This window comes from Passer domesticus, chromosome 24 (genome assembly GCF_036417665.1).
Source record: "Passer domesticus isolate bPasDom1 chromosome 24, bPasDom1.hap1, whole genome shotgun sequence".
In the NCBI taxonomy this organism is placed as follows: domain Eukaryota; kingdom Metazoa; phylum Chordata; class Aves; order Passeriformes; family Passeridae; genus Passer; species Passer domesticus.
The window spans coordinates 2,851,373-2,877,354 of NC_087497.1; the positions used below are offsets into that span (position 1 = coordinate 2,851,373).

Consider the following 25,982-nt stretch of genomic DNA (forward strand, 5'->3'; position numbering starts at 1 on the left):
GGCGCGCGGAGCCCGCCGGGACCGCCGCGCGCCGATCGCGCCTCCCATGGTGCCCCGCGGCGGCTGAATGGGGCAGAGCCAAGATGGCGGCGGGCGCGGCGGGCGGCGGGTCCCTGTTCGAGTGCCCCAGCTGGTGAGCGGCCGAGCGCCCTGAGGGCGCCCGCGGCGCGGGCTGCGCTCCCCGGGCCGGCGGGGTCCGGGCGCGGCCCTCGCGTGCCGCCATCGGCAGCGCCGCGGGGGTTCGGGGCCTCCCTGGGGCGCCGAGGCTTTTCCTGAGAGCTCAGGCAGAATGCGTGGGGCGGTGGGAATGAAGTACCCTGCTCAGGGCGAGTGTCCGGTACGGGAGAGCCGGCAGCCTGAGGCTAGGCTGGGGTTTGTTAGCCTGGTTCCGGAGGCAGGGCTGAGGGAGGGCGGCAGGAGCTCCGCGGCCGTGCCTGGGGCCGGAGAGCGGCGGGAGAGCCGCGGAGGGAGCCCTGAGGGAGCCCTGAGGGAGCCCGGCCACGTCCTGCCCGCCCTCCTGCCGGCAGCGCGCCCTTGCTCATCTGTCCTGTGCTTTGATCGTCGCTGAAGAGATCTTGGCTCTCCTGCCTTCTTTGGGTGCCGGAGGGATGGGATGGGAGCACTGGGATGAGTACAGGAGCGATGGGATGGGATGGGATGGGATGGGATGGGATGGGATGGGATGGGATGGGTGCAGCAGCACTGGGATGGGTGCAGCAGCTCTGGGGTGGGTACAGCAGCTCAGGGATGGGTGCAGCAGCACTGGAATGGGTGCAGCAGCTCTGGGATGGGTGCAGGAGCTCTGGGATGGGTGCAGCAGCACTGGGATGGGTGCAGCAGCTCTGGGGTGGGTACAGGAGCTCTGGGATGGGTCCCATGGTATGTTAAATCACACGAGCAGCCCACAGCACCTGAGAGCTGGGGTTCATGGTCCAGCCCTGCCTGTCCCTGCAGAGCCCAGGCTGTCCCTGCTCACCCAGCTGTGTTGTAGCTCTCAGTGCTGTGTGGCAGTGCTGATGTGTTGTCATTTAGAGCTGGTTTTTAAGCTTAAGGTGGTAAAGCCATTTCACCTTCTCATGGAAGAGAATTCCTCATCTATTTTAGGGTCTTATTTGTGCTGACCATACACAGTAATAAACATCTACATGAGACAGGATGGTGTTCCATAAGATAGTGACACAATAAACCAGATAAAGCCAAAGATTATTCTGGATATTCAGCTTGAAATTTGAAGTATCATCCATTTCTTTCCCCTAGTCTTTTTGTACAACAGTGACCACGGTAAATTGGAATGACTGGTACCTTTGAAAGCTGTAGATGGAGGAGCTGGGGAAACACAGCTTGTAAAATGCTCAGTTTTAGTGGCTTGCTTGCTATTGCAGAAGAATTCCAAAGGAAATCCCATCTGGGGGAGAGAGCTGTGGCACCTGGAACTGTGAGGGCCTCTTCAGGTCTGGTTTTGCCTTTAGCAGGGTCTGACAGAGTTTCCCTGTGCCCCTGCCCTGGTTTGGGTCTGAAGCACAATCTGTTGTGCTGGATGAGGAATGAGGGGGGATCTGGGAGATGATCCAAACCCAGGGGTCAGGGGGCTTGTTTGGGTGCCAGGCCCTGTTCTGTTCTCACATTGTTATGATTTTTTGTAATTCACTTACTGCAACCTGAATGTCCTTTTACAGCAATATTCCAAAATAGTTCTTGGGAACAGCAAAGTTCCTGTCTGGACTCTGTCCTTGTACGTTGTAAGGAAACTTTTGATTTTTCTCTTGGACTCTGTTGTATGTTTGCACACTGTAATGGTTTTAGGGACCATTTTTTGTGTTGTGTAGCTGTGAAGTAAAGAGTGCCTGAGACAATTTCAATATCACCTTGTCCAGCTGGCACGTGCAGACATGGCAGCTAGCACCAGGGAAAGCTCTGTGTTTTTCCTTAATGCTGCTTTTGAAACCCAAAACCTGTTTCAAAAGAGGAAAAATTAAAAAGTGAGCTAGCAGGAAGGCAGCCTGGAGAGCTTCCAGCTCTGTGTTTGTGTTCTGAGCAGTGAACCCAAAATGGGAAGTGTTGGGTGGTGCTGAGTGGTGGAAGGGAGGAGCTCTCCTGCCAGGTGCATTTATTTATTCTGTAATTTGTCTGTTCTGCTACACAAGTAGAGTGTGTTTCATGCTAAAGCTCTGGATGCCTTCTGCTGACATCTGCTGAGCTGCAGCTTCCAGCTGATGGTTTTAAAGGATTTGTTCCTCTCAGAGCCAACCAAAGAGAGCTCAGGTGTGATGTGGAACCAGTCTGGGCCTTTCCCAGGGAGGGTTCTCCAGCCTGGAGTGGTTTCAGGAGCAGGCTTGGACCAGCAGTGCTGTTACTCAAAGCTCTGATTTCAGAGCATGTGAAGGTGCCCTGCAGGAAGCCTGGGCTTACACGAGCCCCAAAGGTCTCCTGTCCAGGCAGCACTGTAGGGCTTCACTCCAAGGGCTTTGGGTGACCAAGAGCATGGAGTTGCAGAGAGTCTTCACAGTCAGAGCAGATTCCTCTGTAGTGAATAATCTTCAGTCTCCTCAACCTCTGTTAAAATCAAAATCACAGTCTTTACCTATCTGTTTATGTTCCTGCCTCTAAGGCAAGCTGGCTGGGGCCTGTGAACAGCAATCATATGAGAAATACACCTTAAATATAATCAAAAGGAGTAGTTTTTTTCCTTGCCTTTAAGTTGTTGCCCATGCTTTTGAGGTTTGCCTCTATCATTTTACCTCTTCTTCCATCATTTGGATAGTATCTGATTACCCCATTTTCAGAAAAGACTTCTGCACTGAAATTCCCAGTTTTCATCCAATGTAAGTTGTGGCTTTGATTTAGTTTTTGTGTTGTTATAGGTTGCTTCTTCATAATCCTTACAATATTTATTCTTTCTTTCCTTGTGTTTCCAGCAGCTAAACGTAAGGCAGATGAAAAGCAGTGGTTGCCACCTTGCTGATGCCAGAGCATGTTTATGCATGCACTGTAACTCCTGTGTGCCTCTTAGCCAAGGTTTGGGCTGTGCATTTACAGTTGGCATCAAGAGGGTGCCAATATTCCTGTAGATTGCAGTTTAGCCATTCCATGAGGTCAGGAAATGTCTTTAGGTAGCAATTACACATCTTAGTTTGATTAAGGCTTTTGCAAAGCTTCTGAGCTGGCTTAGGTAGTAAAAGGATTTCTCTGAGGTACAGGTTATCTGCTGTACAGTTTTGAAGGGACCATCAGATGTTCAGTGGGTACTGCCTGCCTGTCCTGTTGTCCTAGTGTAACTTGTATTTGGAATTGTCACTCTTCCTTTACTCTCTTTGACACATCACTTGTGGGGATGTCAGGCTTGTCCTGCAATGAACATACATCAGGAATGGTTTGTTTGAAGGCACAAATTGTTCCTCTTTAGTTTCTTTGGCCAAGAACTGGCTGTTCCTGGTGATGCTTTTACACACATTTCTGGAGAGTATGAGCTCCAGGGTTCTGCAAATTCCACCCTGTCCTTGAAGTTGGACATGAAGGTGTGTACATGAGTCACAGAGGCCATGATTTTTAGGAAGTGGCTAAATTTAGCTTCTGAGTCCCTGTTTAGAAACCCAAATAATTGACCTTATTTTAAACTAACACAATAGAATTATGGCTGTGCTATCCATGTCCTTAATAGCAACGATTCCAGATTTCTTGTAGTGTTTTACATCAGTCAGACTGCTGAGTTTCAGCTGGATATAGATATTACAACCCTGCTGGCATGTCAGCATTGACTCTGCACTGTGGAAGAGATCCTGATTTGTAAAACTTCTGTTCTCTTACTTGGCACATTCCAAAGTGTTAATGGCCTTGTCCTTCTTTTCCAAAATGCTTTATCTTTGTTACAGAGAATGGCCTGGCCTGTGGAGCATGAGGTGGAGAAAGCAAGGAAACACAATTTTCTGTTTCTAGTACAGAAGGAAGATTTCTTTGCCTGTAGTTATTTAAATCTTTTAAAAACCTATTCTGCAACCTGGTTTTGTTCAGTGGTATCCCTTGTAAATATTGATCTGCTGATCATTGTAAGCAGTTGATGGCTTCTGTAAGGCCAGCAAACCCACGTGTGCAGCTGCTGTGGGGAATCCCAAGCTGGGAATGCTCCTGTTCTCCTTGCCAGTCAGCTCTGTTAATTCTCTGGAAGGTTTCACACCCCCCCCAGGAGATTCAGGAGGCAGTCAGAGCATCCTGGGTCTCAGTCAAACTCTCTCAACTAGTGCCCACCACACTCAGTGCATTTGCAGGTGTTATTTTCAGGTCACTTGCAGGATGCTGCCCTGGGGAGGCACTGGGGACTGTGATGCACCATCTGGAAGGTACAGAAGAAATTGCTTTTTTTAATTTTCAAACACAAGCATTGTGCTGGAGCCAAGTTGTGATAGGAGAGTGTTGGCCTTGGGCAGTGCTCAGGGCTCTTTGTGTTCTGTAGAGAGGACAATCTGCTGACCTCCAGTAATTCTTCATCCTTCAGAACAGTGTAGGAAAATTAGTTTGGTGGATATTTTAGCACATAGTGGAATTAGTTTAGTGGAAAAGGACTTTTTTAACATTGGAAGTAAAATGGGAAAAAACTGCTCTCCTGTACCAGCATAAGGCCAGCTTTCTAACAAACTTTCTTCTAGGAGATTTGTGCAAGAGATTTCCTTTCATGTTTTACTCCTTGATCTGTGAGGTGAGAGGTCTGATGGGGCAGAGCATGTGAAGGGTGACTGATACTTCCAAATCCAGGCATTGCTTCTGATCTTTGGTGCCTCTGGAGCCAATTAGTTTTGAATATAAAACTGAACAATCTTTCTACTTTTCTAATTAAAAGGCTTTTCAGGGTATCTAACTTGGGCAGCTTGAGCTGTGACATTGACTTAAAATGTTCCAAAGGAGTTTTCTATCAGAAAATACTCCTGTTAATTTGTTTTCATGGTATCATAATCAGTATTTACAACCTTCCTGTGTTCAGTGTTGTGCAGGAATAGATAGAAGGGGAAATACTGCCTACAAAGGATTCTCTACAGTCCAAAAGAAGCCAGAGAATAGGTAGATTTTTCTAGCACTTTAATTCACAGCTGAAGGCACTGCTTTGTAATACTGCTGAGCTTGGTTTATCTGTTGAAAATAAAGTTGAGGGTAGAGGCAGAGTAAAAATAAGAGCAAGAATGAAACTAAAAGTAGAGGGGGCAATGAAAAAGCAGAGCTGGTATATAGCAAAACAAGACCATGAGACAGGATTCAGCTGTGCTGGAGCTCCTGGGGGCTCCCCTGTGACCTGACAGCTTCAGGGAGGGAGTTGCTAAAATGTGTTAGGCTGAGTATCCAGGAAGAGATCACTGAAAGGAAAAGCAGAGGCCAGACTGAGTGAGAAGTAGACTTGTAGAATGAATTTGTTGAAAGGTTACCTATTTGGAAAGAAAAACAAAATTGGAGAAGTAACTGTTGTTTGATCAGAGTAAGGCTGGGGTGTGAAAATTACCAAAAGCTGGGTTGCAGAGTAACCAGAACTTGGCAATTTCAGAGGAAGGGGGGGAAACAAGTTTTCCAGAGCTCAGAGACAGAAAGAGGGAATGCTGAGAAGTAGACAGGAATCCATGAAAGGAGCCTGTGTTGCAGTGAAAACTGAGCACTGAGATGTGCAGGGAGCACAGAGCAGACAGCATGCTCAGGTGTAGCCTGGCTCCAAGTGGCTCAAGCAGTACCTGAGAGGAGGAGCTGCCCTGGCTGTGCTGGAGGGACTGCAGCTCATCACACAGACTGTGTCCCACCCCTGGGAGCATTTCTGCTTGCTGGTCTGTCCCACATCACCATAATCCCATCTCCCTGGTGAAGTCACCACTTGTGCTGGAGTTTAGCATCCTCTGCTTTTGCTGCTGATGTTTGTTCCTCTGAAACAACAGGAGTTGTTTAGGTTAGGGGGGTATATCCACAGTCTTTGAGAAGGGCCTGGCAAGAAAGCTTGTCAAAGTCCCAAGTGATCATTTCAGAAAGGGCAGAGAGATCTGGGCAGGCTGGTGTAATGGAGTGGAAACAAGAAAGGAAAATGCCTGGGAAAGAAATGAAGTAGAAATAACAGGAGACTGTTCTTACATGAGATTATTGAGGGGAGCTGACCTTGCAGCACAGAAGAAACCAATAAATGTAAGGCACACCCCAGAAACATGAAATCTGTATTTAACCCCTTCAAACAACTTCAGCTACCAGTGACCTCTCTTTCTTCTCCAGCCACCCTGAGAACATCACTGCCCCTTGTCACTGTTCCCTGGGCTGCCTCATGCTCTGAGCAGAATGGGAACGTGATCTCTGCAGAGTTCCTCAGCAGGGCAGCAGTGCAGCCAAGAACTAGGTCACTGCTGCTGCCTGGAAAGCTGCTCCAGCCCTAGAGACAAGCAGCAGAGATGAGGAAGTCCTAGAGATTCCTGCAGATTCTGAGATATCTGAGCAGAAAAAGAACCCTTGCTGCCGAGAGCCGAGGGATCCTGTGTGGTGCAGGTGGCACAGCAGGCTCCTGGCTTTGAGCCCTGTAGGTGCCCAGTGTGTTCCTGCTACCCCTTGGGCTCACCCCTTGCTGGCCTTGCCTTGCTGTGATCTGCTGAGTCCCTCAGGCTCTGTGCTCCCTCTGCCAGGTGGGAATGGCACTGCTGACAGGTGAATGTGCTCAGGAGGTGAGCAGGAGCCGTGGGGCTGCTCTTTGTGTGGAACATGGTGGGGCAGGGCTGTGCTGCCACAGGGTCCCTCTAGACTGTGTTCCCTGTGCTGTGGTCACAGTGAGTGTGGAGGAGCACTGCCACTGCCCAGCACTGTGTGTGTAATACTGCAGGTGTGTGCAGAGCCCCTTCGAGGTTTTTGCCATCACCATCCCAGAGGGGAAGGGTGGTAGAAGTTTCTGTTCCTCTCAGCAGCCAAGGGTAGAGATTGCTGATTTGAGGGTGCCGTGAGGAAACAGAGCTCTTCAGCAAATAGTCTATCCCCATCTCTGGTCATTGGTCTCTTCCTGCCTCTTACCATTGCTCTCAGGACTTGCTCTGATAATTGTGTAAATCAGCTTTTTTTCACCTGGAGAGGTAAAGCTTGAGATGCTTCATGTCCTGTTACCTTCACTCTTACCATAAAAAATCTTGGTTTGCGTGTTGTCAGAAGGAATCTGCAGGGAAAAGAAAATTATGGGATTTTCATGTTTTCCCCAAAATACTTCTGCTTACGTTTGTGTAGGTTTGGTCTGTAGCTCAAGCAGCTCTAATACTAATAACATTTTTATTAAATGTTTTGATACTATATTTTTCCTTTATTTTCCAGGGCAGGGAAACCACCACCTGGCTTACATCTGGATGTAGTCAAAGGAGACAAACTCATTGAGGTATGGAAGTAGGGTTTGATGGATTTGGTGTATCATGTACATAGGCACCAGCAGCAGAACATTCCCCATCAAATTCCACACTTATTCATAAGCATTTCCTTTCTCTCATGTATTCATTATCTTCAAATCAGTTTTTTTTTTTCTCTGAAACAATGAATGAAGTGATTTTTCCCTTGCCTGTGCAAGGCAGCCTCGTGCCATGCAGGGCTTCCATCAGTTAAATCTCTTCCCTTTGTACTGCTTGTTTGAGAAACCTGTCTGGTCAGTTAATTTTTTTATTTTGCATTACAGTCAGATTAACCAGGCATTCTGTGTTTTGCAAGAGTGCTGCTCTGTCCTACAGTGTGAAATACAGTTTGATTTGATTTTTCCTCCCACATTCAGGATCTGTGATCAGCACAGATACAGCGAGTTATTTTTATTACAGCACCACCTCATTCTCTATTTCATATTTTGTCTTATATCACACTGAAAGTAAAAAATAAAGTCTCTTTACCATTGTTGACAGAGAGAACCCAAACCAGTGAATGTATTTCAGTGTGGAGAGACTCCTGACTTGAAGCTGACTGAAACAGAAATGTTTCTGGTGCAGTCTTTAAGGCTGGGCTGCTCTAGTTTGGAAGCAAAAGGCCCTCTCTCTCCATTCACTGGATCACACCTTTCTCTAGCATCCACCTGCTTCAGTGTGAGCCCTTTTCCCATGAGCTGTGGGATCTCTGCATCTCCTGTGGATCCCCACAGGCTGTGGTGGATCTCTGCAACCCCTGTGGATCCAAGTGGGCTGTGGGTGGATCTCTGCATCCCCTGTGGATCCCAGTGGGCTGTGGGTGGATCTCTGCATCCCCTGTGGAACCCCAGGGGCTGTGGGTGGATCTCTGCATCCCCCATGGATCCCCAGGGGCTGTGGGTGGATCTCTGCATCCCCTGTGGGTGGATCTCTGCCTCCCCCATGGACTTCATGGGTTACAGGGGCACCATGTTTCACCATGGTCTCACCACAGCCTGCAGAGGAATCTCAGCTCCAGCACCTGGAGCACCTCCTCCCCCTCCTCTTCCCCTGCCCTTGGTGCCACCATGGTGTTTTCCCTCACATGTTTTCCACAGCTCCTCCTCTTCTCTGTCTAGAAGGAAAAGCTGCTGCTGGTAGGTACCATTGCCAACAAGTTCCACTAATTTAAATATTCCTGCAAGATCCTGTAGCATGGAGCCAAACAGCGCTTGGATGTGATCCTTGTGTTTCCCTGTTCAGTACAGGGGCAGAGAGTTTTTCAGCTTTGTCTTTTCAGACAGCAGCACTGTTAAATGCTGTGGGTTGTTGAGCACTTGATACTAACCGAGCCATCAGTGTCCCAGCCTCGTGCCGAGGCTGAGGGTCACCCTGTGATTGCTGGGTCTGCAAAGTGCAACAGCAAAACAAGCCATGCAGTGTTTAAGCTCAGTGTGTGAAGAAAGACACTGGGTTATAGCTCAGAGGCACAGAACATTTTGGAAACGTTGTCTTGAATTAAAGGCAATAAAATTATCTTCTCTGTTGATGATTTGTTGCAGTAACTTCCATGAGTTTGTGTCTTTGCAAAATCTCTTGGAAGTGCTGCCCAGTCAGGGCAGTATTGTTTGTGTGTAACAGGTGCAAATGAAAACTTAAAGGATGCTTCTGGTTTCAGTTGTGGGCAAGAATGAGAAATTGTTTGATCAGTTTTTATGGAAACTGAAATTGTGAGGTAACTGCTTGCAGAGCTGATCAGTGTTTGTGGAGGAATAAATCAGCTTCCACTTGGTATCAGAGCTGTGTTTATATAAGACTGACTTTCAAATTTGCAATAAAAGGAAAAGTTAATATTCATCTTTTTTTAGAGTGTGGAATCATGGAATTCACTAGTGCAAAGGTGTTGAGCATGGGAAGAGTCAGAGTGCTAGACCAAATGAGTAAGGAACTGCAGAATATGGGATATAAATCCAGTGCTGGGAAATTAAATTCCCGGAAAACCTAACCAGGGTTCCTCAAAAGATGTGATGTAACAAACAGTTACGGTGTTCTTGGATCAATATCTGGATGAAACAACTCTAATCTTAAGGGAAAATACCAGTAAGACTCATGAAATTATGGTAAAGAAATGCAAGGAGAAGCCTCACAAAGGCACACTGACATGTAGAGCATTCAGGGAGGAAGTGGAGGGATCTGTTTGCAGGTGGAATTAAAAAATGAAATAAAATTCTACCAGAAAGGATTGAGGAGACTGCATATTAGTTTAAGCTCTTCATCTGTGGCTTATACTTTCTGGTTAACTGGAGGTCTTGTGAAAAGCAGCATTTGTGAAGAGACAGAAAGTCATGATAAAGTGGCCAGGTGAGAGCACAACCCAATAAACTCAGTATAGTGATTTCTCATGGTTTTAGTCTGAGTATTCTGAGGCTTTGAGATGCATTGCTCTGCCCCAGACAATTCAGGGGAGACACCTGCATGTTTTACATGTCTCACTTGGAGGAAAATCACTTGCATTTTGCATTTGCACTTCATTTGTCAATAGACCATGTCCTTACAGGTGAATTGCCAATTGAGCTGTCATTGCTGCCTTATGAAATGAGGTGTGGACTCACAAAGGTTTTTTTGGGGGTTGAAATCTAAGTATTGGCACTCTGGGGTTTTCTGCCAGCCTGTGTATCACTGAGGGGATTGATGGAGTTATTCTATCTAGCTGTTTGTTTCCACAGAATTGCTTGAAATTTCATCATCTCAGTGCTGGTTGAAACTGGCCAGAGGTTTAGAAGTTACTTAGTTTGGTAGTGGGTGTCAGAGCTGATGAATATGCACACCTTGATCGCCTAAATGCTCTTTTTTAAGATGGCAGGCCAAAATGTGTTAGTCAGTAGATTTCACAAAGCAGTTGCTGTCATGAGCTGATGCTTTAATTGTATATCTTGGGTTGGGGGGGAAATAAGACATTTAACAGAGTATTCTAAGGGATCAATCAGTCATAAAATTGTCATGATGCATACAAGCGTGGAGTCAGGTTCTTCAATTAATTCTTTTAAACATGCAGAAATAAATGCTTATTACTGAATACCAAATGATGAGAACTTGCAGCATGGGGGCTGACAGATATTCAGTAGAATGTTGGAAAATCCAACATGGAAAATATACAGCATCTGTATGGGGTTAAAAATCAGGAAAAAAACCAGCAGGGAAGTGACATGTGACTGTAGCAGTGCTAAAAACAGAGTTGCTAGGTAGGTGAATAGATGTGATTGGCAGGGTGATCTGCAGTGGAAGCTGAGGTCCATGATGGGATTTTTGTCCTCACAGATGAAGCAGGGGGGTATAAATACTGCATCTTGTTGCAGTCTGTCTCCTTGGTGCCCCAGAGCCAGTGACTGTGGGTGCTCCTTGTGTCATCTTCAGCTCAGGAATCCCCCAGCCCAGCCCAGCCCCCTGGGCCTGGGCACACACTGGCTGCTTGGAGCTGAGCTGGAACTGCTTTGTACCTGGCAAAGGGAGGAGCAGCACCTGCTTGGCTGGAATGCTCTGCCAGAGAGGGAGATCCTTGGCACCACCCCCCAGTGCCTGGAATCCGTGGAGCTGCTGGGACGTGCCAAAGGCAGACTGATCCAGCCCACCCAAATGGAGGGAGATGAACTCAGGGAAAAAAAGGCTTTGCAGCCAAAAGCTTTGCTCAGACATGTGGCAGTGGGATGGAGGAGAGGATTGAATAGCTGGGAATGCAGGGAGGCAGGGGAGAAATCCAGGTGCTCAGACAGGCAGAATGTGAGTTCATCTCAGACCATCTCTTGGAAGCAATGCTCTCCTGAACCAAGATGTGGGATTTTCAATGGAAGATGTGTCAGCATTCCCTGGATGGTGCTATTGAAACATGTGGACTTTGGTAAATGTTCCAAAAAGCAGGAGAAGCCTGTTAACAGATATGTGATGTGCAGGCAGCCTTTGCCTTGTGCAGCTGGAGCAGGAAAGTACAAATTAGATGAAGTTCTAATTGCAGTGAGAAGGTTCTGCACATGCCCTGCTCAGTACTGCAGCATTCAGGTGCTGCAGGGATTCCTTTAACACCATCTGGTAACAGATATACTGTAGGACTTTGTCAACATGTCCCTCATTTTATATAGATGTTTATGTAACTAATATTAAGAGTTGTAAGATATTTTTTAAAAAAAGATATTAGAACTAGGATCAGTAAAGAAGAAATTCCTGAAATTAATGGTTTACTTGAATAGACTAATACAGATTCAGATCACAGCACATACTCAGTATAGTTTTGCCCCTTTACACCAGAGGTCTGAAGTCTCCTGTAGGCCCACTTCTGTACAGAAGTATAATTTTGATGTCCTGTATCAGACTGGAGATCACCAAGCACGGGTTCCTGTCTTAGACAAAGCCTGAGTTCATCCATCAAGGAATGTGTTAAAATCTCTGGAAGCAGATGTCAGAGAAAATCTCCTGTGTGAGGTGGTCTAATGCTTTGAAGAGTGCTGTCCTTCCCTAATGTCCAGTGTTGGCTGCTAAAGAGGTGAATAACTGGGACTCTCCCATGTTCAGCTGTTCTGATTTTATAAAGAGCAGACTTGAGTGTATGTATTTAACAGTGCCAGACTAAACTGAAATATTGATGAGCTGTTGATGCTTTGTCTTGAATTTGTTCTATTTATTCATGTTCTTGAATTTTTTTCAGGAAGATCCAAAAGATTCTAGGAGTCTAATATGCTTCTCTGTTTGATATTCTACCTCAGAAACTCATCATTGATGAGAAGAAATACTATCTCTTTGGGAGAAATCCTGATCTGTGTGATTTTACCATTGACCACCAGTCTTGCTCTCGGGTCCATGCTGCCTTGGTCTATCACAAACATCTCAAGAGGGTTTTCCTCATAGATCTGAACAGCAGTAAGTAGTGTGGCATTTAACCAGACAGAAGAGCTGTGCTTCAGTGCTTAAACATTCTGAATCTGAGACACTTTTTCCCTTTCCATTGTTGTCTGCACTGTGGGCAAATGGATATAATTTGAATTTGAATTGTAGGGAAAGACAAGGGTTAGGGCCAAGGAATGTTTGCTCCAGTCACCCTACAGCTGCCTCACTGGGTGTTTCAAACATTTCTAACTTGTAAGAGGCCAGAAGAGAGGAGGAAAGTGTCTTGATCTTTCCATCACAATTTTAGTGAAGCCTTGTCTTCTGAGGGTCTGAAACCTGTCAGGTGTTTTTTGCACTGTCCAGACAGTACATTGGGACCTGCAGGAATACGGAAAGTAAAAGGTGTTTGTAGTTTATTTCCAGTGATTTTTGGAGGACTTCTGGTGTGTGTTCTCTCAGTTTGTGAGATGGTGGGTCTACGTAGCTGATGCTTTCAGCAGCACCTCAGTGCCTTGTACCTTGGAACAATTGTTACTGTTCCTGAGGTTCTCAGACTTGAACTGGAATACCTTGATCCCAAGCTCAACAGACTGTTTTGCATGTTGATGTCCTCAGCACATGGCACGTTCCTGGGCCACATCCGTTTGGAAGCTCACAAGCCCCAGCAGATCCCCATCGACTCCACGGTTTCCTTCGGCGCCTCCACGCGCGCGTACACGCTGCGCGAGAAGCCGCAGACGCTGCCCTCGGCCGTCAAGGGGGACGAGAAGATGGGGGGTGAGGATGAGGAGCTGAAGGGTTTGCTGGGGCTGCCAGAGGAGGAGACAGAGCTGGACGTGAGTATATGTCACCATGATATTTTCTGAAAAATCCCTTCGACAGGATTTCCTCTCCTGGGAAGCTTCAGCTTCTCCCTGTTTTGCTGCTTTGGAATGTGATTTGGAGATTGTTTACCCAGCATGTGAATTGTTTTAATTTAATGACCAATCATGGTCCAGCTATGTCAAGGCTCTGAGGAGTCATGAGTTTTTATTATTCATTCTTGTCAAGCCTTCTGATGTATCTTTTCTTTTTATTTAGTATAGTTTTAGTATAGCATTCTTTAATATAATATCATAAGATAATAAATCAGCCTTATGAGAACTTGGGAATCAGATTCTCATCTCTCACCTCGTCCTGGGGACCCTCACAAACACCACAAGTATGATGGTACACTGCCTTGATGGCATTTCCAGCAAGGACAGCATTGCTCCCTCATTTGCTTAGTCATGGAATCATTTAGGTTGTAAAAGACCTTTAAGTTCATCAGGTCCATAAATCTAACACTGAAGTTGAAACTAAACAATGTCCTGTGATCTTCTGATGTGCACAGTCATGTGATTAAATCAGACTTCATTTGTCTCTAAATTTGCTGTAGAATCTGACAGAGTTTAATACAGCCCACAACAAAAGGATCTCCACACTGACCATTGAGGAAGGGAACTTGGACATCCAGAGGCCAAAGCGAAAACGGAAGAACTCCAGAGTGACGTTCAGTGACGATGATGAGATCATCAACCCGGGTAAGGAGCTTGCTTTAACCCTCAGCTGATGCCCCTCAGGACCTCCTTCCAGTATGCTCACTGGGATTCCTCATGGGTGCACATGGATAAGGAGAAGATAAATTTGGCAGTCAGTATTTGGGATCTGCTGTTTCACAGAAGCTGCCACCACATCTCACTGAAGTCTGGGATCTTCTTCTGTTTCTTCTGTTCTACCTGTAAAATAACTGCAAGCCCTGAGCAGGATGGGGATCTCAAACTCAGCTTCATTGTTCAGTACTCTGTCAGATACTGGAGAAATGTCACGGGTCCAAAAGGAGGAAGGTGGTTAATATTTTTTGCCCTCTTTAGAATCTCACTGGGAACAGAACTTACTTGTTTTTCACCTATCCTTCAGTGCTTTCTTCACCTGTTACCTCTGAGATGTCTCTAGTTCAGAGGATTTTTGCTACTTCTCTGCACATGTGAACCAAAGTCATCCCTAATCCTCATTCAAACCGATGCATTTGAAGATGGATCCAGTTCCAAATTAGTCTTTTTTTTCTCCCTTAGCTGTTCTGTATTAATGGCATTCTTATCAATCATACTTTATTTGGATAATATTCTTGTTAATAAGAGCAGCTAATTAATGAGCAGGTATTTTGAAATACAATGTGGAGGTGGTTCCTTTGACCCCCAGCACAACCATTTTGGTTTATCATATGATGCAGTTCAGTGCTCAGAACATCCTAATGCAAACATCTATCATTCTCATCACAAAAAAAAAAGATAATTTTTCCAGACTTTCAGAGTCTGACTACTTCTGACTCCTGCTTCAAGGATTTTAGGGAGCAGGTGCTCTGCCTTTAGTACATGCAGAGCCTTGTCACCAGGAGCTTCCAGCCCATACTCCAGCCTGTCTGATCCCAAACCACTCATCCAGCTGCTCCCATTCTCCATTTGAGGGAAAGCCAGGATGAGCCACCTGGAGACAAATCCACTGGAAGTTGCTCCTTTTATTTGGTCACACTTCTGCTTACTGGGATATAGATTACCCCAGAGAGGTGGTTTTTGCCATGTGCTCACTGAAGGCACTGAAAGCATCCCTGGTGGTGCTCACTGGAGGCATCCCTGTTCTTGCTTTGCAGAGGACGTGGACCCGTCTGTGGGGCGGTTCAGGAACATGGTACAGACAGCAGTGGTGCCTGTTAAGGTATGGGATGACTCCTGACTTTCTCATTAGCACATTACATTAATGAACTCACTTTATGATTTATGAATTGCACCTTAGAAACAGAGTGCTTCCATATGGGAGGTGTTCCACTGTTAAGCAAAAGTCATGTCTGTGTTTCACAGTTGTCATTTTTAGCAAATTTGAGCATTTTCCTTTGAACCCAGCTTTAGCTTTTTTCTTTAATAACACATGGGATCAATGGTGATTTCTTTTTCCTCCCAAAAAGAAACTTTCTAGAAATCTAGTGCATTAGTTCCAGGTGTCAGATAAAACTGTGGGAAATGTAGAAAATAGAAGGGAAAAATGAGAGTTTATTTAAATACTGTGTTTGATGTTTCATATGTTTGTGTACTAGAACAAGCAGGTTTAGGCTTTGCTCCAAGATAAGTGTTCTGTTTAATTGGAATATGCAAGGAAAAAGAAAGATCTGCACAACTTCAGAGCAGCTAAGCCACTGTGTAACAGCAATTTCATTTGTTGCTGGTATAGACTAAATAGCATCATGTGGAGAAGGATTATATTCCATAAACCCAACTGCAGGAGAAGATTCCAGTGATCAGGAGCAAAATTAGCCGAGTGATCTAGAAGTTGCAGTTCCTTTCTGTGGGGGAGGGAAGGTTTGTGTTATAATGCTCTCAGGCACAGGGTGGGACTTGGGGTGTTGTGTGCAGGGCTGGAGTTGGACTCGGTGAGCCTTGTGGGTCCATTCCAGCCCAGGACATTCTGTGACCTACTTGGTCTCTGTTCAGGATGAGCTCAAAACTGGCAGGAGTGTAAAGGAGGTGAAGAGGTGCTCAGACTTCATCTAAGTCACACCTGAGTGTCAGCTTTTGTCTCCCTTCCTGCACTGTGCACCTCTAAGAGTTATTGTTGTGGTTTTGAAGGGAGTCCAGAGGAAACCTTGTGGGACAAAGCCTGGGACATGGTCTGTTGGCACTTTGTTGGCAGATTTAGGTGCCTCTTGGGGCACGGTGTTGGCACCCAGTTCAAACAGGCTGATGGTTCCATGCATAACTCCTGAACTCTTGTGTGTGCAGAAGAAGCGCCTGGAGAACGCGGGCTCGCTGCCCCCGGACGAGTCGGCGTCGCGGCGCATGCAGAGCTTCCCCTACAGCGGAGGATTGTACGGGGGGCTGCCCCCCACGCACAGCGAGGCGGGCTCGCAGCCCCACAGCGTGCACGGCACCGCGCTCATCGGGGGGCTGCCCATGCCCTACCCCAACCTCGCCCCCGACGTGGACTTGACTCCAGTTGTGCCCTCCACAGTGAACATGAACCCAGCTCCAAACCCCGCTGTCTTCAACCCCGAAGCTGTGAATGAACCCAAGAAGAAGAAATACGCCAAGGAGGCCTGGCCGGGCAAGAAGCCGACCCCGTCCCTGCTGATCTGAGCTGGGCTGAGGGAGGGTAGGAGTTACAACTCCAGAAACTTTTCATGTGCGGTATCGTCTTTTTAAAATTTCAGTGTCCTAACAGATGTAATACCAAGATTGGAGGAGTGAAATATCCTTTAAAGATCTGTCTTCAAATGTTTTTATATGTCTGTTATAAAAAAAAAAATACAGCTCCCGTCTCCTTTTGAACCAAAACCCCTACAGCCTTTTCTTAGCCACCACTGTCCCAGAGGTCTTTGTGCTGAGTTTGGATCCACAAGTCAAAGGGGCAGTCACACAATTTCCTTATCACTATGGCATGACCCTGCAGGTCCGTGTATTTCAGTGCTGGGCTCCCTGTGGTGACACTGTTCCTGCTGGACATTCTCACAGCAGGGCAGCTCTGTCAGGAGGAAATGTTTGTGGGGCCAAGCCTTGCAGAATGCCATTGGAAGGAGTTGTAGAACTTGCAGAGTATAGGTCAGCTTTTATTTTTTATATTTTCAAAACCCCACCAATGTGGGGCATTGTCTTTTTTATTATTATTATTTTTAGTTTGGCTGCAGCTTGTTTTGATTTCCACATAAAACACTAGATCATCCCATGAACAGATAAGCAGGGAAGCAGGTGGGTTCCTTAGCTTTGTTCCAGTGCTGCAGAGTGGGGTCTGTGGGATGGATACAGGGTGCAAACAGTGGGGGCATCCGACAGGATCAGGCACTGTGCACTGTGCCGTGGTGACTCCCCTGGATAACTCAGGGTGAAGTTAACACAGGGGAGTTTCTTTCAGACTTGGTGGCCTCTGTAACTCAAATAGTTCCATTTTTGTTTGCAAATGGAACTTTTAAGTTTAGAGTGTATGAGATTCATCAAGACAAAAAGCTGGGAGGACTGGTATGTTCCCCACACACTAATATTTTGGCTGCTGGAAACTGCAGGTGAGAATTGAGTGCTACTGAGAGCCAGAATAGGAATTCTCAGTGGGCTTGGGTTGTTGCTCAAGCCCTTTAGTTCCTTGGATTTATATTTGAAAATGATTCACATATTCAGACATATTGTGGCTGTGCTTTATGCAAGGTAAGGCCAGAGCTTTATTCTTAAGTTTACTCTAGATTTTTGTACACACTCTAATACAGTTCAGCTATAAGTCACATTCCTTTGCAGTTTGGGGGATCCAGGAAATGTGCACTGAAATGAGAGCATGTACCTGGCTGTTCACTGTGTGCAGGACTGCAGCAACTTGGGGAGGCAGTGCCAGGTTGTTGGGGCTGGGCTGTGTTTCCAGTGAGCTGGGAATGCTGGATGGTGCTGGATCAGAGCTCTGTGCCAGGGAGATGCTGGATAGTGCTGGATCAGAGCTGTGTTCCAGGGAGATGGGAATGCTGGATCAGAGCTGTGCTCAAGTGAGCTGGGAATACTGGATGGTGCTGGATCAGAGCTGTGTTCCAGGGAGATGGGAATGCTGGATCAGAGCTGTGCTCCAGTGAGCTGGGAATACTGGATGGTGCTGGATCAGAGCTGTGTTCCAGGGAGATGGGAATGCTGGATCAGAGCTGTGCTCCAGTGAGCTGGGAATGCTGGATGGTGCTGGATCAGTGCTGTGTTCCAGGGAGATGCTGGATGGTGCTGGATCAGAGCTGTGTTCCAGGGAGATGCTGGATGCACCAGACCCATTTCAGACAGATGCCCCAAAATCTGTGAGTTCTGCTCCATGGTGATTGCTTCTATCATGTCCCTGAGGTGGTAGCAGGCAGCTGCCCAGCTCACAAGAGCCATGGCTTGAGAGACTGCTCTGTTCCCTCCCCACACCATCACATCCAGCTCAGACTATTCCTTGTGTGGATTCAGCAGCTGCTCCATGATCCAGCTGTGCTGCTCTGTGTTTTAAGTTGCCATTGATGGTTCAGCTGTTGGGCATTTGTTCTGCTTCCTAGTGCTCCCACAATAACTCTTCCTCTTTAGTCTGGCCTCTACAATTCTCATTTCCCAGCCAGTTGCTTTCTGAAGGCAACTCTTTAGAGTAAGACTAGTCAGGACAAACAAAAGTTGAGCAGGTTCCCTTCTTTTTCTTTTGGGTTTTATTTTGGGGGGAAGAGGGTTGGGTTGGGGGTTTTTGGAATTTTGTTTTTGTAAGTGGCTCTTTGCAAGATTTTTCTTGACAAGGGAAACTTCACTGCTCATTTTTTAAAGCTCTTCTCCTCTCAGACTCTGAACCAGCTCTTATTATTTCAGAGCTTAGGGGCCACAGCTGGCCACGAGGGGACAGGAACATCGAGGGGCTTTGTACAGACATTTGTACACTTGTGTAATATGTAATAGGCCTTTTCACACTTCTGTTGAGCTTTTTACCTGTAACCTTTACTATGGTTGTAAATTAAATGCAGATTTTGCCAGGTTGGAGAGTGTAGTGTGTTCGTTCCAGTGTGCAGTGGTACAGCTGAGCCTGCCTGTCGTGCTGTGGCTCACGGGAGGATCCTGCCATGGCAAAGTGCCCTTCTCCCTGCAGGCCTTGTCCTTGGGCTGCCTCAGGCTGCAGCTCCTAAAGCTGCCCCAGCTACTTTGCTTGTGACCTGCTCTGCTGCCTCGTGCTGCACTTTGGTACACAAGTGACACTGAACAGTGGATTTTGAACAGTGGTTGCTTTTATTTTCCAAGTGGAGTTTTATCTGATTCTGGCATAATCCTCTCTGTAAGTTGTACTCCAGAGCCCAGCTCTGCTGCTCTCAGGCTCAGCCTGCTCCCCTGACAGAGAGAGGCCTTGGGCAGGCTGAGGCACCATCCCTGTCACTGACCTGCAGCCTGCCCTGGGCTCTCTGGGCTGTCACCCCACCCCGCTTTGCTCAAAAGCCACAGGCTGCTGTGGAACAAAGCCACCACAACAAGTCTTCCTGAGTCACCAGCTGTGCAGACTTGCAAAAAAAAGTGTGTGCCAAAATAAGGAGTGCTGGCAGCAGCCTCTGGAATGTGTGGTAGCTCCCTACCCTCACCCCTTGGAGGTTAATGTCCACAGGGAGGCCTGGTCTTTATCTGGTTTGTGAGGCTGCCCCAGCAGAGGGGAGACACTCCTTGTTGCAGTCACTTTGGCACAATAAGGCTCTCAAAAACATTGCTCTTCACACATCTCTAGAAAATTTCAAATCAGCATTTAGGGCTTTTAGTAAACATTTACAATTTTGTCCTCTTTTCCAAGCAAGTTCTCAATGCCAAAATCACCAATTCACATGCAGTGTAGTGTGATCTCATGCCCTCCTCCTTTTCTCATCCTCTTGGCCATCACAGCACTGGCTGAGGACTGAGGAATCCTAAGAACATGCAGAAAACCAAAAGCCAAGCACTGCTGGCAGCAGAGGCAGAGCTGTTGGTTTTCACACACTCATCATACTTTATAAAATCTACTTCCCTGATGGCACACAGGTGATCCACACGGCATTCCTGCTGGCACGGCTCCAGGTCATACCTGGCAGAGTTAAACTCGTAGTACAGCTGCAGGTAGTGGGGGTCCCTGGAGATCCTCTCCAGCACCGTCTGCATGGAGCGTGCAGAGCCATCAGGGACCTGGAAGGCTTCTGTCAGCCTGTACTCTTCTTCCCACTCTGGGAACTCTTCCTGCCATGGTGAGGCCATCATGTTGGCACGAGTGAGGTTCAAGTAGTAAGTGACCATATCCTGAGGGAGAGAAAAACACAACTAGGGGGACATCAGGACATGATTGGCCCTGGAGTGAGACACTGGGTCTGGCCTGGTCCCCACTGCAGCATCCCCCACCCCAAGGGCCCAGCTGCCTTTGACAGGGCACCTGGGGACACCTCAGGTGAAACCCTCCAGAACCCACCCCAAACAGAGCCTTTTCCTAAGGGGTGAAGGGGCGGCTTTGCTCTGCTTGACTTTGACCTCCAAACATCAGAAGCTTTGAGCCTGGCCTGCTTCAGACATCAGTCAGTTTCTATCAACACTGCCCAGCAGCAGAAGCAAGGGCTACACGAGTGTTACTGAGCATTATCTTCTCAACTATGAACAAACTGAAGAAGCAAGTTTTTCACAGCTTCTGTTCTCAGTCTCTTGGCCTTGTTCTCTCTGCTTCACTGGCTCCCCATCCTTGCACAGCGTATTTTAGCATTCACTTCTATGCTATAAACATGTAAACAGAGCAACTATAGAGAGCTTCATCCACTACAAAGGAGGGCATAAGGACCCCTCCTCCATCTCTTGGCAAACAAGATCAGAAGCTGCCCCTACAATTCACCTCAATTCAGATCCACTCCTCCAAATGCATCATTTTAGCAAGTAGAGGGACACAATTTTTCAGATGGCTTAAAGGTTTTGGAGGAGATCTGACAAGTCAGTTATTACTCAAAGAGTAGTTCTTATTATATATTATCTGAGGAGCAAAGCAAGTGTCAAATGGCAAGGACACGAAGATCACCACAAAAACTGTCTGACCCTGCCCAGGGGAACTCATCCCAGCAGGATGCACTGGCTGTCAGGGCCAAGCTTTGATTCACTGACGCTCCAACTAAATCTTTGTGCCAGACACAAAGCTGAAATATCCTGGGTCAGAGTCCTCTCCCACACAGCCACTCAGCTGCTGTGGACTGAGAAATCCTGAAAAGCCTGTTCTGACTACAGGGGGAATTAAAGTTGTTCCAGAGCTGCCATGTGGTGCACACAGGGATCCCCTACCAAGACCTGCAGCGTGTCCTGATCATAGCTGATCACCCGAATCGCAGGGTTGTTGGCTCCATTGCTCACTCCAGGCAATGTTGTTTTCCAGGGAGTCACTCCAGGGGCCAGGAACATGACATTGATTGGAGTACCTTCACAGAAATGCAAAACCAACTGTGACTGGAGACCATGGCTTGTCCCACACCCTGTCCCCGTCACAGTGAGCACCTGGAGCAGATTGCTCTGCTGACAGCACCTTTGTCCCCAGCTCCCTGTACCACCACACACACAAAGATTAACACGTGGAACAAAACTGGGGACTGAGCACAGGGCTGCTGCAGCCAGCAATGGGCTCTCCATGCTGGCAACGACTCTTGCAGTGAGAGTGGCCAGGGAACCACACTCTGCAAAGGTGTTCACCCAGAGCACCCCACACACACAGAGATTCAGCACTGCTCCCTCAGCAATGCCAAACCCTCCAAGAGAGAACAGGCAAGAAGGTGCCAGGCATTGAGGGGAAACAACAATATTTGAGGGTGAATAGGAAGGAGGGCAGGAGCTACAGACTGGGAGTAGAGATGAGAACCTCTGTAGCCTCTTGTTGCCCGAAGCATGTCAGATGATTTTTCTGGCTTCTTAGCTGCTTTCAGCCAACAGCCACTAAAAACTCACATGGACAGTGATTCTGAGAGCTGTCACACAAGTGCTTGGGTGACCAGGCCAGGTACCTGTGTGGCTGTAGAACATGCGAAAGCTGTCTGTGTGGTGGTGCCCAAAGAACTGGGCAGCGATCACCCCGTGGTGCTTCTGCACAATTGCCAGGTAGCGCTCGTTAAAGCCCCTCCGGAACCAGGCCTTGCCCCGTTTCTTCTCGAAGAAGCCAGGAGGGACATGCCCCACAATGTAGACCTAGAGAAGCAAGAGCTGCCCTGAGCACAGAGCCCCCAGCACCCATGGAGCACCAGCCAGCTGCATCTGCAGAGGCAGCAGAGCAGGAAGAGCTTTCAGGCTGGGGAGAAGCCCAGGTTGTTTATTTTAATACCATTTCATTGTCTCTAGAGGCGTTGGTCAGTGTTTCTTCCAGCCACTGGAACTGCCCCCCAGGATCCTCCTCACCAGCTGTCTCATCATTCTGGTCATAGTACAGGTTGGTGTTGAGGACAACCATCCTTCCCCTCATCCCTGGGCCAGGCAGCTTCTCGCTGTAGAAAGCTCCTTAAAAATGCAACCAATGGAGGAAGAGCTGGAGATCTGCTCACACTGGTGGTTGTGATCCCAGATCTCTTTGTTTCCACCTCTCTCTGCTCTTCTTAGCAACAGCCCCAGCAGGGTCCCTGCCTGGGACAGTGCCCTGACCACTCCAGGATGTGGAGTGACTCTTCCCTGTGTGTCTCTTGCCATTCTTGTGGGTCTCCCAGTGAAGGGAGACCTGAATGGGCACAATGGGCAGCATCAGGAGCTGGGCAGCTCTGGAGAGCCCCAGCACCAGCTGCTACCTTTAAAGATATTTTTCCTCTCTCTGCAGGTCACCACTCTGCATTCTCTCCAGTAACTTGATAATGGCAGAAGAGACTAAAGTATAAAATAATTTCTCCTCTTGCAAGCAGAGCTCCAAGACAGAAATCAGCATTAAACTGGACCCTAGTTCTGCAAATTCTCTATGAATACTGTTGCTCCAAGCATAGAAGCCAGGAAAATTGTTCATGGTGTTCTCCTACCCCTCCTCCTATCCCCAGCATGCTCTAAACACAAGCCAGTGCTGCCAGACCTGTTCTGAAGAGAGGAAGGGAGGCATCATTCAGCCACGGCCGCCACAGCTCTGCTGTTTGGTTGTAGATCCTGTGCTCCTTCCCAGGAAACTGATTCTTGGGGTGGAAGTCATGATTGCCCATCGCTGCATAGACCTTGGTACCTGGGGCAGAGCCAAGGAGGCACAGGGAGACCAGGGCTGCAGAGTCCTCCAGCTCCCCCAGGCACCCCAGCCTGGGCAGAGAGCTTTGCCAGCCGCCTCAGCCCAGGGCCACCCTCAGCCCCAGGGCCACCCTCAGCCCCAGGGTCACACTCAACCCCAGGGCCACCCTCTGCCCCAGGGCCACCCTCTGCCCCAGGGCCACCCTCTGCCCAGCATCACCCCCAGCCCCAGTGCCACCCTCAACCCCAGGGCCACCCTCTGCCCCAGGGCCACCCTCTGCCCAGCATCACCCCCAGCCCCAGTGCCACCCTCAACCCCAGGGCCACCCTCTGCCCAGGGCCACCCTCAGCCCCAGGGCCACCCTCTGCCCCAGGCCACCTCACAGCTCTGACCTTGGGACAAGCCACCCACAGCCAAGTGACTGAGCTGTCACCAGCAGTAATGTTCCTTGCCCCCCGCTGACACAGGTTATGTCTGAGGGTACCCTGCAGCCTTTTCTGACCTCATTACTAATGACAGAAACCTTTCTTTCCCTCTCTCCTGAGTGAGCTAACCTGAAACATGAGTGTGCATCAACGCTGCATGGCACAGCAGAACTGAGGCCACCAAACAAGTCCCAGTGACCACAGCCCTTCTGTGCCCTTCCCTGTCCCAATTCTGTCATTTCTCCATCCTGGTTAACCCTTCCCATGAGTCCCTATGCCCCTCTCCCCTTCCGACCCCCTCAAATCCTACCTGGAAAAGTCTCCTTTATCAGAGAAGTCAGATTTGCTATTATGTGCAGAACCTTTTCTTCTCCGAGCTGCTCATTGGGGACATGGGGAGTGTCATCTCTAGAAAAAGAGAAGCAGCACTGTCACTGTCTGGGACTAACAGAGCCTGTGCTTACAGCAATGAGCAAGGCAGAGAAAATTGCCAACTCCTCTCTGTGCCCCCCAGAAGGGAAAGTTTAATCTTTTGGGTGCAGAAGTCGGTGCTATGTGGACTGGCCAAGACACTGAGGGAGTTTCAAGAAATCACTCCCAGGGAAAATGAGCTCCACTCCAAACTTGCCAGAGTCAGGGAGTGTTCAAACACTCTCAGGGATGCGCAGGGTGGGATTGTTGGGGTGTCTGTGCAGGGCCAGGAGCTGGAATCCATGATCCTTGTGGGTCCCTTCCAGCTCAGGATATTCTGTGATTCCACAATTCACCTTAAAACCCCTGTGCACCCTGCTTTGGGGTGTGTCACAGGCACTGAAGCTGCCTGGAAACACTGCACAGGTCAGCACTTTGCAATCTGAGGGCATCTGATCTGCAGCAATGAAGCAGAGCTGTTGGCACAGCTGTGATCACCATGAACCAAGGAAAAGCCTCTGGTAGGGCAGCAGTCCAGGGCTGCTCCATGTCTGTGTTTGTATTAACATGCCTACAGCATTTGCAGATGATGCTGGGCTGCCCACAAGCCCACTGGACAGAGAGAGGAGAACATTCAAAATCATGTCAGAGGACTGGGGAAAATTGCTTGAGAGAAAAAGAATACTCAACATAAGGTCACAAGAACCAATAACTGCCTCTAAGCAGGAACAGACATCTGCAGGGACAGAAGATGAAAACATGGGACAGGCAATAGCCCTGCAAACTGGAACTGGATCATCAGAAGAAGGACCATACACACAATCACCACGCAAAATAAAGCTTTTACCATCTGTAAGTGCTATTGAGGCCTCCCATAGCACAGGAGACCCACCCCTGGAAACCATACCAGGAGAGAACCTCCTCCACTGGGGAGGCTCTTCTGACTCCTACAGCAGAACTGTCCCTTCTTGAGACAGGTCTCCAGGTGCCTCATCACAGCCAGAATAAACGCTGCAAGCTGCTTTACAGTGCTGTGTAAAGCGGCAGGGCTGGATGGAGGACACACAGCCCACAGCTCCTTCCCCTGGGGCATCCCAGCTACTCGGACTCGCTGTGGGATCACACAGAATGCACAGAGGACGGACAGTGAGTTGTGATCCTTTTGTCACCTCGCTGCCACGAACGCCTTGCCAGTGTCGAGCGCCCTCGCTGCGGCTGTGCTTTCCTCCCAACCCCAGTTTTACATTGCGAGGCACATTCTCCCCTCTCCTTTCCACAGCATGCAAAGATCCCAGACAGACAGACAGACAGACAGACAGGAGCTCCGCGCGGTGCCTGCCCTCCCCGCCCGGCCGCGCCGTGCCTCACCCGGTCCAGAGCACGAAGTGGGGCGCGGGCAGGCGGCCCCGCATGGCGCGGGCGGCCGAGCGCAGCAGGCTCCAGGGCGCATCGCACGCGTGGCTGCCCCACGGCCCGGCCCGCGCGGCCCGCCCGCCGCCCGACGGGCACGGCCGGCCCGCCGCCGCCGCCGCCTCGTACCCGGGGTCCCAGTGCAGGTCCGTCAGGTGCCAGAAGCGCGCCGAGCCGCCGCCCGCAGCGGGCACGGCCGCGGCCAGCAGGCACGGCAGGAGCAGCGCCGCGGGACGGGCCGGGGGCGGCATGGGGAGAGCGCCGGCTGCACCGGGCACGGCCGCACCGGGCACGGCTGCACCTGGGACAGCCCTCACTTGGGACAGCCCTCACCTGGGCACCGCCCTCACCTGGGACAGCCCTCACCTGGGCACCGCCCTCACCTGGGCCAGCCCTCACCTGGGCCGGCCTCACCTGGGCGCGGCCTCACCTGGGCACGGCCTGACCTGGGCACCGCCCTCACCTGGGACAGCCTCAGCTGGCACAGCCCTCCTCTGGGCACGGCCTCACCTTGGGCACCGCCCTCACCTGGGCGCGGCCTCACCTGGGCCGGCCCTCCTCTGGGCCCGGCCTCACCCGGGCACGGCCTCAACTGGGCACAGCCTCATCTGAGCACAGCCTCAACTGGGCACGGCCTCACCTGGGCATCGCCCTCACCTGGGCACCGCCCTCAGGCCCCGCCCCCGGACCCCGCCCCTCATTCATGCCGGGCCGGGCAGTGCCCGCTCTCAAAATGGCGGCGGCAGCTTCCCCGCGGTCTCCTTCTATTGGCCGGAGCCGGACGGCGAAGGGACGCGATTGGCTGCCGGCCGGC

The 25,982-nt window shown here is 49.1% G+C and overlaps 2 protein-coding genes and 1 non-coding gene across 6 annotated transcripts; 2 read left to right on the forward strand and 1 right to left on the reverse strand.

Annotated features, from left to right (window-relative positions):
- On the forward strand, positions 1-18,745 carry PPP1R8 (protein phosphatase 1 regulatory subunit 8). Its single transcript, XM_064398126.1, has 7 exons — positions 1-133; positions 7,300-7,360; positions 12,101-12,254; positions 12,837-13,057; positions 13,639-13,783; positions 14,890-14,954; positions 16,013-18,745. Exons 1-7 carry the CDS (start codon positions 84-86, stop codon positions 16,364-16,366), a joined length of 1,050 nt encoding a protein of 349 aa, XP_064254196.1. The 5' UTR covers positions 1-83; the 3' UTR covers positions 16,367-18,745.
- On the forward strand, positions 8,678-8,841 carry LOC135285943 (small Cajal body-specific RNA 1). Its single transcript, XR_010350556.1, has one exon. It is a non-coding gene; the product is annotated as a small Cajal body-specific RNA 1 (non-coding RNA).
- SMPDL3B (sphingomyelin phosphodiesterase acid like 3B) lies at positions 18,456-25,879 on the reverse strand. 4 transcript variants are annotated; one of them, XM_064398124.1, is made up of 7 exons: positions 25,826-25,879; positions 23,658-23,755; positions 22,779-22,922; positions 22,053-22,225; positions 21,735-21,919; positions 21,029-21,158; positions 18,456-20,014 (listed from the first exon to the last, which is right to left on the reverse strand). In XM_064398124.1, the coding sequence occupies exons 1-7, from the start codon at positions 25,867-25,869 to the stop codon at positions 19,622-19,624; spliced, it is 1,167 nt and encodes a 388-aa protein (XP_064254194.1). In that variant the 5' UTR covers positions 25,870-25,879; the 3' UTR covers positions 18,456-19,621. The 4 variants fall into 4 exon arrangements, with proteins under 4 accessions (XP_064254194.1, XP_064254195.1, XP_064254192.1 ...); XM_064398125.1 differs by having other exon boundaries at positions 25,809-25,852; XM_064398122.1 differs by lacking the exon at positions 25,826-25,879 and adding an exon at positions 25,298-25,434.
- Positions 25,880-25,982: the final 103 nt, after the last annotated feature.

Bases quoted from the DNA above. Each gene is read 5' to 3' on its own strand.
- SMPDL3B (XM_064398121.1), bottom strand. From the start codon at position 25,419: ATGCCGCCCCCGGCCCGTCCCGCGGCGCTGCTCCTGCCGTGCCTGCTG. The intron at 22,226-22,778 runs GTCTGGCAGCAC...TGCATTTTTAAG, and splicing joins CCTTCCTCTCTTCAGAACAG to GAGCTTTCTACAGCGAGAAG. The intron at 21,920-22,052 runs GTATTAAAATAA...TTGCTTCTCTAG, and splicing joins CCTCTAGAGACAATGAAATG to GTCTACATTGTGGGGCATGT.
- PPP1R8 (XM_064398126.1), top strand. From the start codon at position 84: ATGGCGGCGGGCGCGGCGGGCGGCGGGTCCCTGTTCGAGTGCCCCAGC. The intron at 7,361-12,100 runs GTATGGAAGTAG...ATTCTACCTCAG, and splicing joins AAGGAGACAAACTCATTGAG to AAACTCATCATTGATGAGAA. The intron at 13,784-14,889 runs GTAAGGAGCTTG...CTTGCTTTGCAG, and splicing joins TGATGAGATCATCAACCCGG to AGGACGTGGACCCGTCTGTG.